The sequence below is a fragment of the Mustela erminea genome, chromosome 13 (genome assembly GCF_009829155.1).
Source record: "Mustela erminea isolate mMusErm1 chromosome 13, mMusErm1.Pri, whole genome shotgun sequence".
Classification (NCBI taxonomy): Eukaryota; Metazoa; Chordata; class Mammalia; order Carnivora; family Mustelidae; genus Mustela; species Mustela erminea.
In genome coordinates, this window is record NC_045626.1 from 65,650,717 (window position 1) to 65,664,834 (window position 14,118).

The 14,118-nt window shown below is 44.5% G+C and overlaps 4 protein-coding genes and 2 gene segments (V, D, J or C); all 6 read right to left on the reverse strand.

Annotated features, from left to right (window-relative positions):
* Positions 1 to 14,118, reverse strand: part of LOC116571642 (immunoglobulin lambda-1 light chain-like) — a 487,065-nt gene that overhangs the window by 75,725 nt on the left and 397,222 nt on the right. The window lies entirely within an intron of this gene.
* LOC116571649 overlaps positions 1 to 14,118 on the reverse strand; it is a 146,006-nt gene that overhangs the window by 73,873 nt on the left and 58,015 nt on the right.
* The window catches only part of LOC116571641 (immunoglobulin lambda-1 light chain-like), a 1,068,967-nt gene that overhangs the window by 67,762 nt on the left and 987,087 nt on the right, over positions 1 to 14,118 (reverse strand). The window lies entirely within an intron of this gene.
* LOC116571643 (immunoglobulin lambda-1 light chain-like) overlaps positions 1 to 14,118 on the reverse strand; it is a 569,629-nt gene that overhangs the window by 63,628 nt on the left and 491,883 nt on the right. The window lies entirely within an intron of this gene.
* The window catches only part of LOC116571639, a 248,716-nt gene that overhangs the window by 44,237 nt on the left and 190,361 nt on the right, over positions 1 to 14,118 (reverse strand).
* The window catches only part of LOC116571638 (immunoglobulin lambda-1 light chain-like), a 1,139,351-nt gene that overhangs the window by 38,916 nt on the left and 1,086,317 nt on the right, over positions 1 to 14,118 (reverse strand). Inside the window, exons 1-2 of one of the 24 annotated variants that reach the window (XM_032309738.1) lie at positions 6,488 to 6,671; positions 6,068 to 6,385 (exon numbers count right to left, since the gene is read on the reverse strand). The exons of 20 other annotated variants lie outside the window; for them this stretch is intronic. In XM_032309738.1, the coding sequence (XP_032165629.1) occupies positions 6,068 to 6,385; positions 6,488 to 6,656 (487 nt within the window). In that variant the 5' untranslated portion in view covers positions 6,657 to 6,671. Of the gene's footprint in view, positions 1 to 2,170; positions 2,177 to 6,063; positions 6,386 to 6,487; positions 6,672 to 10,668; positions 10,674 to 14,118 lie in introns of those variants that run through there. 3 more of the 24 variants (XM_032309737.1, XM_032309751.1, XM_032309744.1) reach the window with 3 other exon arrangements.

Consider the following 14,118-nt stretch of genomic DNA (forward strand, 5'->3'; position numbering starts at 1 on the left):
TTGTATTTCCCTGATGCCGAGTGATATGGAGCACTTTTTCATGTGTCTGTTGGCCATCTGGATGTCTTCTTTGCAGAAATGTCTGTTCATGTCCTCTGCCCATTTCTTGATTGGATTATTTGTTCTTTGGGTGTTGAGTTTGCTAAGTTCTTTATAGATTTTGGACACTAGCCCTTTATCTGACATGTCGTTTGCAAATATCTTCTCCCATTCTGTCAGTTGTCTTTCGGTTTTGTTAACAGTTTCCTTTGCTGTGCAAAAGCTTTTGATCTTGATGAAATCCCAATAGTTCACTTTTGCCCTTGCTTCCCTTGTCTTTGGCGATATTCCTAGGAAGATGTTGCTGTGGCTGAGGTCGAAGAGGTTGCTGCCTGTGTTCTCCTCAAGGATTTTGATGGATTCCTTTCGCACATTGAGGTCCTTCATCCATTTTGAGTCTATTTTTGTGTGTGGTGTAAGGAAATGGTCGAATTTCATTTTTCTGCATGTGGCTGTCCAATTTTCCCAACACCATTTGTTGAAGAGGCTGTCTTTTTTCCACTGGACATTCTTTCCTGCTTTGTCAAAGATTAGTTGACCATAGAGTTGAGGGTCTATTTCTGGGCTCTCTATTCTGTTCCATTGATCTATGTGTCTGTTTTTGTGCCAGTACCATGCTGTCTTGATGATGACAGCTTTGTAATAGAGCTTGAAGTCCGGAATTGTGATGCCACCAACTTTGGCTTTCTTTTTCAATATCCCTTTGACTATTCGAGGTCTTTTCTGGTTCCATATAAATTTTAGAATTATTTGTTCCATTTCTTTGAAAAAGATGGATGGTACTTTGATAGGAATTGCTTTAAATGTGTAGATTGCTTTAGGTAGCATAGACATTTTCACAATATTTATTCTTCCAATCCAGGAGCATGGAACATTTTTCCATTTCTTTGTGTCTTCCTCAATTTCTTTCATGAGTACTTTATAGTTTTCTGAGTATAGATTCTTAGCCTCTTTGGTTAGGTTTATTCCTAGGTATCTTATGGTTTGGGGTGCAATTGTAAATGGGATGGACTCCTTAATTTCTCTTTCTTCTGTCTTGTTGTTGGTGTAGAGAAATGCAACTGATTTCTGTGCATTGATTTTATATCCCGACACTTTACTGAATTCCTGTATAAGTTCTAGCAGTTTTGGAGTGGAGTCTTTTGGGTTTTCCACATATGGTATCATATCATCTACGAAGAGTGATAATTTGACTTCTTTGCCAATTTGGATGCCTTTAATTTCCTTTTGTTGTCTGATTGCTGAGGCTAGGACTTCTAGTAGTATGTTGAATAGCAGTGGTGATAAAGGACATCCCTGCCATGTTCCTGACCTTATGGGAAAAGCTTTCAGTTTTTCTCCATTGAGAATGATATTTGCGGTGGGTTTTTCATAGATGGCTTTGATGATATTGAGGTATGTGCCCTCTATCCCTACACTTTGAAGAGTTTTGATCAGGAAGGGATGCTGTACTTTGTCAAATGCTTTTTCAGCATCTATTGAGAGTATCATATGGTTCTTGTTCTTTCTTTTATTGATGTGTTGTATCACATTGACTGATTTGCGGATGTTGAACCAACCTTGCAGCCCTGGAATAAATACCACTTGGTCGTGGTGAATAATCTTTTTAATGTACTGTTGAATCTTATTGGCTAGTATTTTGTTGAGTATTTTCGCATCTGTGTTCATCAAGGATATTGGTCTATAGCTCTCTTTTTTGGTGGGATCCTTGTCTGGTTTTGGGATCAAGGTGATGCTGGCCTCATATAATGAGTCTGGAAGATTTCCTTCCATTTCTATTTTTTGGAACAGTTTCAGGAGAATAGGAATTAGTTCTTCCTTAAATGTTTGGTAGAATTCCCCCAGGAAGCCGTCTGGCCCTGGGCTTTTGTTTGTTTGGAGATTTTTAATGACTGTTTCAATCTCCTTACTGGTTATGGGTCTGTTCAGGCTTTCTATTTCTTCCTGGTTCAGTTGTGGTAGTTTATATGTTTCTAGGAATGCATCCATTTCTTCCAGATTGTCAAGTTTGTTGCCGTAGAGTTGCTCATAGTATGTTCTTATAATAGTTTGTATTTCCTTGGTGTTAGTTGTGATCTCTCCTCTTTCATTCATGATTTTATTTATTTGGGTCCTTTCTCTTTTCTTTTTGATAAGTCTGGCCAGGGGTTTATCAATTTTATTAATTCTTTCAAAGAGCCAGCTCCTAGTTTCGTTGATTTGCTGTATTGTTTTTTTGGTTTCTATTTCATTGATTTCTGCTCTGATCTTTATGATTTCTCTTCTCCTGCTGGGCTTAGGGTTTCTTTCTTGTTCTTTCTCCAGCTCCTTTAGGTGGAGGGTTAGGTTGTGTACCTGAGACCTTTCTTTTTCCTTGAGAAAGGCTTGTACCGCTATATATTTTCCTCTCAGGACTGCCTTTGTTGTGTCCCACAGATTTTGAACCATTGTATTTTCATCATCATTTGTTTCCATGATTTTTTTCAATCCTTCTTTAATTTCCCGGTTGACCCATTCATTCTTTAGAAGGATGCTGCTTAGTCTCCATGTATTTGGGTTCTTTCCAAACTTCCTCTTGTGGTTGAGTTCTAGCTTCAGAGAATTGTGGTCTGAAAATATGCAGGGAATGATCCCAATCTTTTGATACTGGTTGAGTCCTGATTTAGGATCGAGGATGTGATCTATTCTAGAGAATGTTCCATGTGCACTAGAGAAGAATGTGTTTTCTGTTGCATTGGGATGAAATGTTCTGAATATATCTGTGATGTCCATCTGGTCCAGTGTGTTGTTTAAGGCCTTTATTTTCTTGCTGCTCTTTTGCTTGGATGATCTGTCCATTTCAGTGAGGGGAGTGTTAAAGTCCCCTACTATTATTGTATTATTGTTGATGTGTTTTTTTGATTTGTTATTAATTGGTTTATATAGTTGGCTGCTCCCATGTTGGGGGCATAGATATTTAAAATTGTTAGATCTTCTTGTTGGACAGACCCTTTGAGTATGATATAATGTCCTTCCTCATCTCTTATTATAGTCTTTGGCTTAAAATCTAATTGATCTAAGGATTGCCACTCCTGCTTTCTTCTGATGCCCATTAGCATGGTAAATTCTTTTCCACCCCCTCACTTTAAATCTGGAGGTGTCTTCAGGCTTAAAATGAGTTTCTTGGAGGCAACATATAGATGGGTTTTGTTTTTTTATCCATTCTGATACCCTGTGTCTTTTGATTGGGGCATTTAGCCCATTAACATTCAGGGTAACTATTGAAAGATATGAATTTAGTGCCATTGTATTGCCTGTAAGCTGACTGTTACTGTATATTGTCTCTGTTCCTTACTGAACTACCACTTGTAGGCTCTCTCTTTGCTTAGAGGACCCCTTTCAATATTTCCTGTAGAGCTGGTTTGGTGTTTGCAAATTCTTTCAGTTTTTGTTTGTCCTGGAAGCTTTTAATCTCTCCTTCTATTTTCAATGATAGCCTAACTGGATATAGTATTCTTGGCTGCATGTTTTCTCGTTTAGTGCTCTGAATATATCATGCCAGCTCTTTCTGGCCTGCCAGGTCTCTGTGGATAAGTCAGCTGCCAATCTAATATTTTTACCATTGTATGTTACAGACTTCTTTTCCCGGGCTGCTTTCAGGATTTTCTCTTTGTCACTGAGACTTGTAAATTTTACTATTAGGGGACAGGGTGTGGGCCTATTCTTATTGATTTTGAGGGGCGTTGTCTGAACCTCCTGAATTTTGATGCTCATTCCCTTTGCCATATTGGGGAAATTCTCCCCAATAATTCTCTCCAGTATACCTTCTGCTCCCCTCTTTCTTCTTCTTCTGGAATCCCAATTATTCTAATGTTGTTTCGTCTTATGGTGTCACTTATCTCTTGAATTCTTCCCTTGTGGTCCAGTAGCTGTTTGTCCCTCTTTTTCTCAGCTTCTTTATTCTCTGTCATTTGGTCTTCTATATCACTAATTCTTTCTTCTGCCTCATTTATCCTAGCAGTGAGAGCCTCCATTTTTGATTGCACCTCATTAATAGCTTTTTTGATTTCAACTTGGTTAGATTTTAGTTCTTTTATTTCTCCAGAAAGGGCTTTTATATCTCCTGAGAGGGTTTCTCTAATATCTTCCATGCCTTTTTCGAGCCCGGCTAGAACCTTGAGAATTGTCATTCTGAATTCTAGATCTGACATATTACCAATGTCTGTATTGATTAGGTCCCTAGCCTTCAGTACTGCCTCTTGTTCTTTTTTTTTGTGTTGAATTTTTCCTTCTTGTCATTTTGTCCAGATAAGAGTATATGAAGGAGCAAGTAAAATACTAAAAGGGTGGCAAGAACCCCAGGAAAATATGCTTTAACCAAATTAGAAGAGATCCCAAATCGTGAGGGGGGAGAAAGGGGATAAATAGAGTTTCAAAAAGAAAGAAAGAAAAAAAAGAATTAAAAAAAAGAAAATGAATAAAGAAAAGTATAAAAAAGAAAAAATATATATATTAGATAAAGTAGTTAAAAAAGTTAAAAAAGAAAAGGGTAAAAGTTAAAAATAATTTTAGCAGAAGAAGAGAAAAAAAAGGAAAAAGAAAAAAATTAAATTAACTGCAAGACCAAAAAATCACAGGGAGAAAACCATGAGTTTCGTGCTTTGCTTTCTCCTCCTCTGGAATTCTGCTGCTCTCCTTGGTATTGAAACCGCACTCCTTGGTAGGTGAACTTGGTCTCGGCTGGATTTCTTGTTGATCTTCTGGGGGAGGGGCCTGGTGTAGTGATTCTCCAGTGTCTTTGCCCCAGGCGGAATTGCACTGCTCTTACCAGGGGCCGGGGTGAGAAATCCGCTCGGGTTTGCTTTCAGGAGCTTTTGTTCCCTGAGCACTTTCCGTAGAGTTCCGGAGGACGGGAATACAAATGGCGGCCTCCTGGGTCTTCAGCCTGGAGGAGCCGAGAGCCCAGGGCCCCACTCCTCAGTGCGCCCTCAGAGAACAGCGCCCAGTTACTCCCGTCTGCCTGACCTCCGGCCGCGCTCTGAGCTCACCGAGCCTGCGACCGGTTCAAGGTAACCCCGAGCTGCGAGCTTACTGTCGGCTCTGTCTCTGTAGCCGGCTTTCCCGTTCCAATACCCGCAAGCTCTGCGACACTCAGACACCCCCGATCCTTCTGTGACCCTGCGGGACCTGAGCCCACACTGACCCCGCGTGGGCTTCGCCCCGGTTTAGCCTCTGGAGCGATGTCCCTCAGCGGAACAGACTTTTAAAAGTCCTGATTTTGTGCACCGTTGCTCCGCCGCTTGCCGGGAGCCGGCCCCTCCCCCCCGAGGTCTATCTGCCCGTCGCCTTGGATTCACTTCTCCGCCAGTCCTACCTTTCAGAAAGTGGTTGTTTTTCTGTTTCCAGAATTGCTGTTCTTCTTCTCTTCGATCTGCCGATGGATTTTCAGGTGTTTGCAATCTTTAGATAAGCTATCTAGCTGATCTCCGGCTAGCTGAAGTAGTCTCAGCCTGCTACTTCTCCACCATCTTGACTCCTCCCACCCACCATGGTTTTAAGACTCTCTGCCATACCTCCCTTGGGGACCAAATGTTTCCTTTAAAACATTCAACACTGGCAAGAGTCCTGTTATGCTTCATGATGAAATTATTGTGATGGTATTCACTCAACCAACCTCCTTGGTAAGCTGAACTCTGAGATCTCTGTCCATTCCCTGAGCAGAGACCCATCATGGATGCTCAAGGTATGATGGCTCATGCTTTCTTCTCTGACCAGTTACTGTCTCAGGGTCATTTTCTTGTCTGGGCTGATCTGATCTTTCTCAGAAGTATGGGAAACGAAAGAGAATATTCTGTTGTCAAAATGACCTTAGTTATTCCCTGTATCAGTCTCTCTGTAATGTTGTTTTGGTGTTTGGTCAGAGTGACAGGGTTTCCAGGGAGAGGCAAAGGTCTCAGGGCCCTGGAGAGGGGCATACAGCCGTTCCCCCTGGATCCCCATGGGGAAGAGGAGAGAGAGAGTGGGAGGTTTTAGCCTCACTTCCCCTTTGTGCGTATCACTGTGGCTTAACCGTCTTGGCCATCGATTGTATGGCTCTCACCGCAGTAATACTCAGCTTCATCCTCCAACTGGATGTCAGAGATAGTTAAATAGCGGTCAGCCCCAGAGCTGGAGCCTGAGAAGCGACTGGGGATCCCGTCCCCCTTGCTGTAACTTCCGTCACTATTAACCTTCATCAAATACCGAGGGGCCTTCCCTGGTTCCTGTTGATACCAGCGAACAAAGTAATTGCTGTGCTCCCTGCTCAGGGTGCAGGTGAGCTTGACAGAGGCTCCCAGGGAGGCATTTGCTGATGGAGGCTGAGTCAGCACAGGCAGAGCACAGAAACCTGGAAACAAAACACAAGAATGATGCTGAATGTACCAGACACTGGACAGTAGTCCCTGGAGATTGTGTCTGGAAGGAAATGCTAAGGAGGTGGAACCCAGACCTGTAGAGAAAATGAAGGGCAGGATGTAGAAGGGAACCCAGTCCATGGTGGGGAGAACTTCGTAGAAGTCTGCTCTGAATCTCCTGCTGGGACTTAACTCTCCAAACTCCCATCTTATCCTCTTGCAGCTCAAGGAAGGAGGGGCATCAGATGCAAATCCACTTTCCATTCTTCAGTAGGTCTGTGGAAGCTTTTGTCTAACCCCTGAGCTTAAGTGCCTCATGGTAATTTCCTTAGGTCAGAAGAAGGAGCAGGTGTGGGTTTCTAGAGTGGAGAGTTGATTCTGCACAACACAAGTATCATCAAAGGAACCATCAGTTATACCTTTGCACTTGAGCATGGACCAGGGGATTTGAACTTACTGGGGTCTCAAACCAAGACCCACAGTGCTCCCCGGCCCCCCTGGGATGAATGTCACCCTACATGTAGTGGTAGTTTAACAAAATGACTACTTCTGAGCCCTCAGTAGGTGCTAAACCTTTGGTAAATGTGTGCAGTTTCCACTGAATGAGTCATAATAAAAATAGTTGCCTCAAGGCACAATTTTCCTCCAGTCTTTTAAAAGAAGAATCTAATGGTGAGACATTAAATGATTTTATCATTCTCATTTGCCAAGACAGTGATGAATAAGTCAAGTTTCCAACCCAGGAGACATCCCAGAGCCTGCCCTTTGAATCCCCTCCCTGCACCGACCCCTCACCATCCTCCCTCTGCCCTAGTCCCAAGCCTACTGAGACCTTCTGGTCTTCATTCTCTCTCCTTTATTCCAGTCTACATCCTCCCAGGCTCTGTTCTGAAGAGTGCTCAGATCTTCATGGTGTTGCTGTCTCTGTTTCCCAAAGAAAAACAGCCTGCTGGCTGTGAGTCTATACTGTAGACACAGTTACCCTAATGAAACCTTATGCATTTAACCTGCTCTGTCCATGGCTCCTACAAGGCATGAAAACCTGTGTACCATCAAATGTGGGTAAACCCAAAAGAAAAGTTTTGTCGTTCTGGGGTACCCAGCAGATTTCAAAGACATTGCATAAAAGATAATGTAAAAAAATATTTTTATATGTAATTCATATTGATGTGATAATATTTTCAAGAAATTGATCTAAACAAAGTGTACTATGAGAACAAGTTCTGCTCATTTCTTCTCTTTTTAAAAATGTGGCTACTAGAAAATTTTAAATTACGAATGTGGTTGGAATTTTATTTCTGTTGGATGGGCTGCTCTACAAAGTCCCAGTAGCTGTCACTTGCTTTTGAAAAAGGAGACAGAACTTTCTGGAGCATTAAGAAGGGACCATTTCTTAGCCTGAAAGCACAGAAGTCCATGGGTTATTGATGGAAACCAGGGATTTTGGGGTCCGAAGACTTTGGTTTGCTGCTTGTTTGGCCACTTTCTAGCTTTGATCTCAGGCAAGTTACATATCCTACCTGCCTCAGCTTCTGCATCTGTAAATTGGCGTGATCATCAGAATGCTTTTTTGTAGCGTATTCATGATTAAACAATTTAATAAGTGAGAAGTCCTTAGAATCATGCCTCATATGTGGTAAGCACACATAAATCTTTCTTCCTTCTGCTCCTTTTAATATCCTTTATCTTTTTTAAAAAAAGATTTTTAAAATTTATTTATTTGTCAGAGAGAGAGAGAGAGTGCACAGGCAGACAGAGTGGCAGGCAGAGGCAGAGGGAGAAGCAGGCTCCTTGCTGAGCAAGGAGCCCAATGTGGGACTCGATCCCAGGACGCTGGAATCGCAACCTGAGCCGAAGGCAGCTGCTTAACCAACTGAGCCACCCAGGCATCCCAATATCCTTTATTCTTAAACATGATATAAAGTAAAGTCACTGGAGTTTAGAGGATGGGTGGAAATTATGGAAACATAACAAGTCTTGGGTTTTGACATTTAAAATTGGCAAAGTTTCCTGGCAACTCTAAAATCTCTCTCTCTCTCTCTCTTCTCTCTTTCTAACACACACACACACACACACACACACACACACACACACAGGCCCCCAGAGGCACTACCCCTTGCACAGGTCACAAGAGGCACATCCTCTCAGGCTGTCATCCTCCTCACTGGGCCATGGGCCCAGGGATATGGTCCTGGTTCTCCAACAGAGACATCACAGGATGTCCCAGCTGAACTAGAGCAGAACTACTTCCTGCTGCTTTAGACCCTGTGATATGTGTCATGTGATCCCCATCATCTCACTAGAGTTGGTCCTACCTGTGACGTCCTAGTTCTGGGAGGAAGAACCTAGTTCTGCAGCTACTACAGACCTGAACTACATAGGTTGCCAGTCAGTGTGTGTCCTCTGACCTGACCACAGAGTGCAGCACAGAGGCCTGGGTGGGCAGGGGAGGGGTGATGGGCCTCAGGGTTGGGCTGGTGGCACTGAGGGAAGAGAGACTCAGGCAGAGAGACTGGGGCTCCTCACACTGATCCCTCTGGGGGATCAAATGTATGTTTGAGTCCTAACCTCCAGCATCTCTCACTGGACCCTGATTTCAGGATAGGATCTTTGCAGATGTAATTTGTTAAATTAAGATGAGGTTGCACTGGAGTAGGCTGGGCTCTAATCCAATTGGACTGGTTTCCTTATGAAACAGAAAATTTGGAGAAAGATTCTGACAAGGGAGACCACCCTATAAGGTAAGAGCAGGAATCTACAAGACCAGGAATGCCAAAAATTGCCAGAGAACCACCAGGGGCTATAAGAGAAGGATGAAACTGATTCTCCTTCACAGCCTACAAAAAAAAACACAACAAATCTGCCAGTCCCTTGGTCTCAGACTGCTGATCTCCAGAGCTGTGAGAAAATACATTTCTGTTCTCAGCTCCTTCCACCAAGTTTGTGGGGCTCTGTTCTCTCAGCCCTAACAAATCAATGTAGTCACCCATAAGAAGTCTGATTTCCCCGCAACACCAGCATGGCTGGGCTCCTTCCAGTTGCTTTATTCTCTGTTATCACAGCAGCAGGGGAGGGGCCTCAGCCAGGTGCTTTCCTCTCCTCGAGTGTCTGATTCTCCTCCCCAGAGGCCTACCTCAAGTCCTACAAGCAGTACGGAGTCTGTCCTATAACCTAAGGCTCCTGCTGGGATCCCACCTGCCTGGGGTCTGTCTGGGGCTGCCTCAGGGCCTTGAAAGAGCCTGGCCATGGGGCTTACCTGGTTCCTCTGGGACATGCAGACAACACCTGATTCAGGGAAAGGTGATCCCATGGCTTCCTTACCTTCCTCCTCCTGCTTCAGTTCCCCTCTGTATCCCCCATAGACACCATGATCCCATCCTTGGCATGTCGTCAGAGTGGGAAACTCTCTCTCATTCTGAGGTTTGTTTATCACTTACAAAAGTGGCTGCTTACCTGTTAAACAAACATCAGCTGCCAGAGATTCATCAGGATTTCTTGTCTTTTTACACATGCTGTTGTCTCTATGACCGCCTCCATCCCACAGCAGACCAGCAATTGGCATTGTCAACTATTTGTTTCCTTTTAATTTTTTCATCAGTCTTTCATGGGAACATATTAAAAGGGCCTGAATCCATGAGAAACAACTTCAAGGACTGTGATCTTGTGAGGATCCACACGATCACAGTTCCCATATGTTGTGAGCTCCAGGGCCTCAGCCATGGTCCCTGCAGGCATGAGAATCATGTCACTCTGGAGACAGTCTCACAAGGAGGCTGCGGATGCTCCTCCCAGGGAACGGGGACCACAAGTTCTCTTCCTCTTGCCCCATGAGATGGTTTTGAACAAAGGAGCTGCAGCCCCAGGTCTGAGTTGGGGTGGAGTTGGGGAAGGAGAGGTAGAGTGTGAGTCATCGGGTGTCTCTGGATGTGCCCAGCAGAGGGGAGTCAGTCCCTGGGGACACTGGTGGACAGGGAGGGGACCCGAATTTCTCAGGTGAGGTGATCACTGTTTCCGGACTCTTGTCAGTGCCCTGGGTGACACTGTGTGTCTGACCCTCAGAACATGGTCCTTGCAGTCTGAGGAGTGAGGATGGATTATCCTAACAGCCTCTGAGGACTGAACCTCAGACAACTCGCTGACCCCTAGGCCTGGTGTCTCTGTGAGAATGGTCCTGGCAGCCCCAGCCTCTGTCCTGCTCCTCCTGATGCAGCTCTGCTGCCCCCTGCTGGTGGAGGAGGACTCAGACCAGGAGCTTCTCTCCTGCAGGTCACCCCACAGCACCTGTCACCTGAGAAAGGGTGTGGACCAGGGTTTCCAGGCTTCCATAGGCAGCTGCCCCTCTGCCATCCTCAGCTCAACGCAGAAGGTCACATACAAGGGGCAGGAGGCTGGGCAAGTGCGATTCCTATATTTGTTCCAGGATTGTAATGCCCTGGATAGTCCACTGTCTTGTTTCAGAAAGGAGAGTGCAGGGTACAGTGTAGTGCATTTGAAAAGGGTCAGTGTGCAGACAGTCCTGTGTGATGTCCCACAGCCACCAGGTTTCTGTGTATTTAGGAATCAGGAACAATGCTTCCTGCATCCATATCTCTGTAGTTGGGTCATCAGAGTGACAGGTGATGCTTCTGGTGCTCAGTTCAGTTGAACAGGCAAAAATTTACTCTAATTACTGCTATATTTGCTACTATTAGTTTTATTACAACTCACATGCCATGGGGATTGGTGTGGGAGGATTTTAAACTAGTTTGGTACAATTGGGAGTCTGCTAATTTGGACTTGGGTAAAATTGCATGTGATTCAAGTCACAATGTAGCTGAAAATTTTCCTTGTGTGCCCCCAGAGGCAGACAGGAGAGTTCAACACCAAGGCTAACTCACTGAGACCCGTCTGCATTTGCCTAATAAGTTAAACTCTTCAATGTTTTATGACATTAATCTGATGAAGAGTGTTTCTCACATCAGTAGAAATTTCCCCATTTCACAGTAGGTGAAGTGAGTACCCAGAGAGGCTAGTTTCTCAAGAAAACAGAGGACAATGAGGTGAGTCCAGGAGTGGAGCTCACGTGTGCTGGATTCAGACCCTGGTCAGAGCAAGCCTGACCAAGGCGGGAGGGATGGGTGTGACTGCCCTGCTCTGGTTGTGAAGAGTGTGTCATGGGTCCTTCTGACTCCTCCTTCAGGGACTCAAACTAGGGGCACTGCTGGGTGTGTCATGATGGCTATCATGTAACACTTGTGTGTCTGCAAGACAGTCGGGGTAAACAGGAACATAGGGATTTAGGAGATCCCCTAGCATACCCCAGGACTGTAATTACAGTCACCAATTCACCACAACCCAAAGCAGCAGGTCAGATAATGGACTTTTCTTCCAGAACGAAGGTTTGGTGGTTTTAACTGGTGAGGATCAGGACATGCTCAGGTATTTACCGAGGGAAGGGGAATATGGAGTGAGCAGTGAAGAAGGTAATTATAGACACCACACTGACTGCACTGTAGTTGCATAAATGAGCCGGATAAAAGTAGCATGTGTCTTCTTTATGTTGACATGAATATGTTTGGATATAAATTCATCATGTGTTTCTGTTTTGTCCTCATGTTTCATCCCATTATCATCTAACATAGCGTTGTTACCAGTAGTGAATGCTATATCTCAATATTGAAGTTGTAGGATATCAAATCAGTTGGGACAAAAAATAAAGATCATTAGGAGACAAAGATGTATTTTATATCCTCTTGTGGGGAAAGGGTGAGCGTGTTTAGGTTAATGGGGAACTTGTAAGATTTCATGTGGATGAGGGGGGACTGTGTTGTCTTATTAAGTATCACTGTTGACAGTCTGAGTTGTGTTTCACAGAATTTTTGTCTGTCCATATGTCTGGGAAGACTAGGGGTAATTGGAGATTCCTGTACAGATATGGGGTGGAAGTAAAGAAGGACCCATTGTTTGTCTCACCCCCGTGTTTGTGTTTCTTCTGGCCACTGTGTTGGCAGCAGCTACTATCCCATCACCCCCCTTTCACCATCAAGACGGATGTGACTCTTCAACTATCTGTCAGAACTCAGAATACCTAGTGTGTCTGGATCTTCTTTCAGTGTATAAAAATACAAGGAACAATCTGATCTGTCTGGGGATTGGACAAGCACATTGATGATTACTTGAGATATCCCAGCTTTGTGGGGACAATTTGGCCTCCTCATGTCTCTGAGGGCCCTGTTGGAGATGACTGCCTTCCAGGACTAGGTTCCTGGAAGCAGACTCTGAGAAGGAAAAGTGCATGTGCAGGAAATCTGGAAGTATCTTTGGAGGTCAGACTGGGCAAAAGGAGAAGAGACCCACAGTGAGATATCAGGTGAGGTCTCCCTCCTATAAGGAGCTATAAATCTGGGACTTTTCAGGATATCTGGACCTGGGCAAGCTCGTGGGATCTTGGACTAAAGCCATCATTCATTTGAACCTCTCTGAAAAGAAGCTGAAACTTGGGGAGATAGATTGTTGAAGGATAGCACTTCCCTGTGATGAGCTCCCTTGTAAGCCTTTAGGGCCTCCCACAGGGGTGGGTGGGTGAGTGATCTCAGAAGAGGGGATGTAGGTGACCTCACAGTGTCCACTGCCCTTGTGTGCTTCACTCAGAATCCCAGCTGCCATGGACCAGGTTTTCAGGAGCTCAGCTGAGCTGGGAATTTCTGGGTTCAAATCCTTGGCAATTGGGTAAAAGTATAGCTCAGTGACCACAATATGGAAATGAAAGTCTCTGTCTTTCCATCTACCCAGGCCCTCTGTCCCTGATTCGTACCTATACAGACAAGCAGGGCAGCCTAGTCCTGTCAGGCCCCAATTCACTCATGAACCTCCCTGTACACAGCCCCCCTGGAGGGTAGAGGGGAGGGAACCCTGGGGATCACATGTGTGGGTACATGGTCTCATCTGCTCACTGCTCTGCTTACAGGCCTCCTGGGGCTGGAGGAGAGTGTGACACAGACAGGGAAGCGGTTTGTGTCTCACTTCCCTGTCTGTGTTCCTGTGAGCATCAACACTGCTGTCCCACACCTGACAGTTAGAGTCAGGCTTGTCCTTGGTCTGGGCCCTACTCATCGTGTGTTCCCTGAACACACATTATATTTTAAAAAATGTTCAGTTACCCAACATATAGTACATCATTAGTTTTTGATGTAATATTTAAGGATTTATTGTTTGTAACACCTGGTGCTCATTGCAACACACACCCTCCTTAGTACCCATCACCTTCTTACTCCCTTCCCCCACCCCCATCCCTTCTTTAACTCTCAGTTTGATTCCTGGAGTCAAGAGTCTCTCATGGTTTGTCTCGCTCTCTGGTTTCTCTCTGTTCAGTTCTTCCTTCATTGCCCTATGGTTTTCAGTGCTGTTCCCTATGTTGTACATACGAGTGAATCCATATTATAATAGTCTTTCTCTGCTTGTCTTATTTCATTTAGCATAATCCCTTCCAGTTCCACCCCTGTTGCTAGAAACGGTAGGTAGTCATCCTTTCTGACGTCGCAGTAATACTCCATTGTAGATAGGAACCACATCGTCTTTATCCATTTGTTGGTTGAAAGGCATCTTGGCTTTTTCCACAGTTTAAGTACTGTGGACATTGCTGCTATGTCTGGCACTCATTCTATCCTGGGCACTCTGCATGATCAAGACAGAGTCCCTATTGAACAGGTAACTCCGGCACTGCTCTGGTTAGGAAGAGACCTGTGAA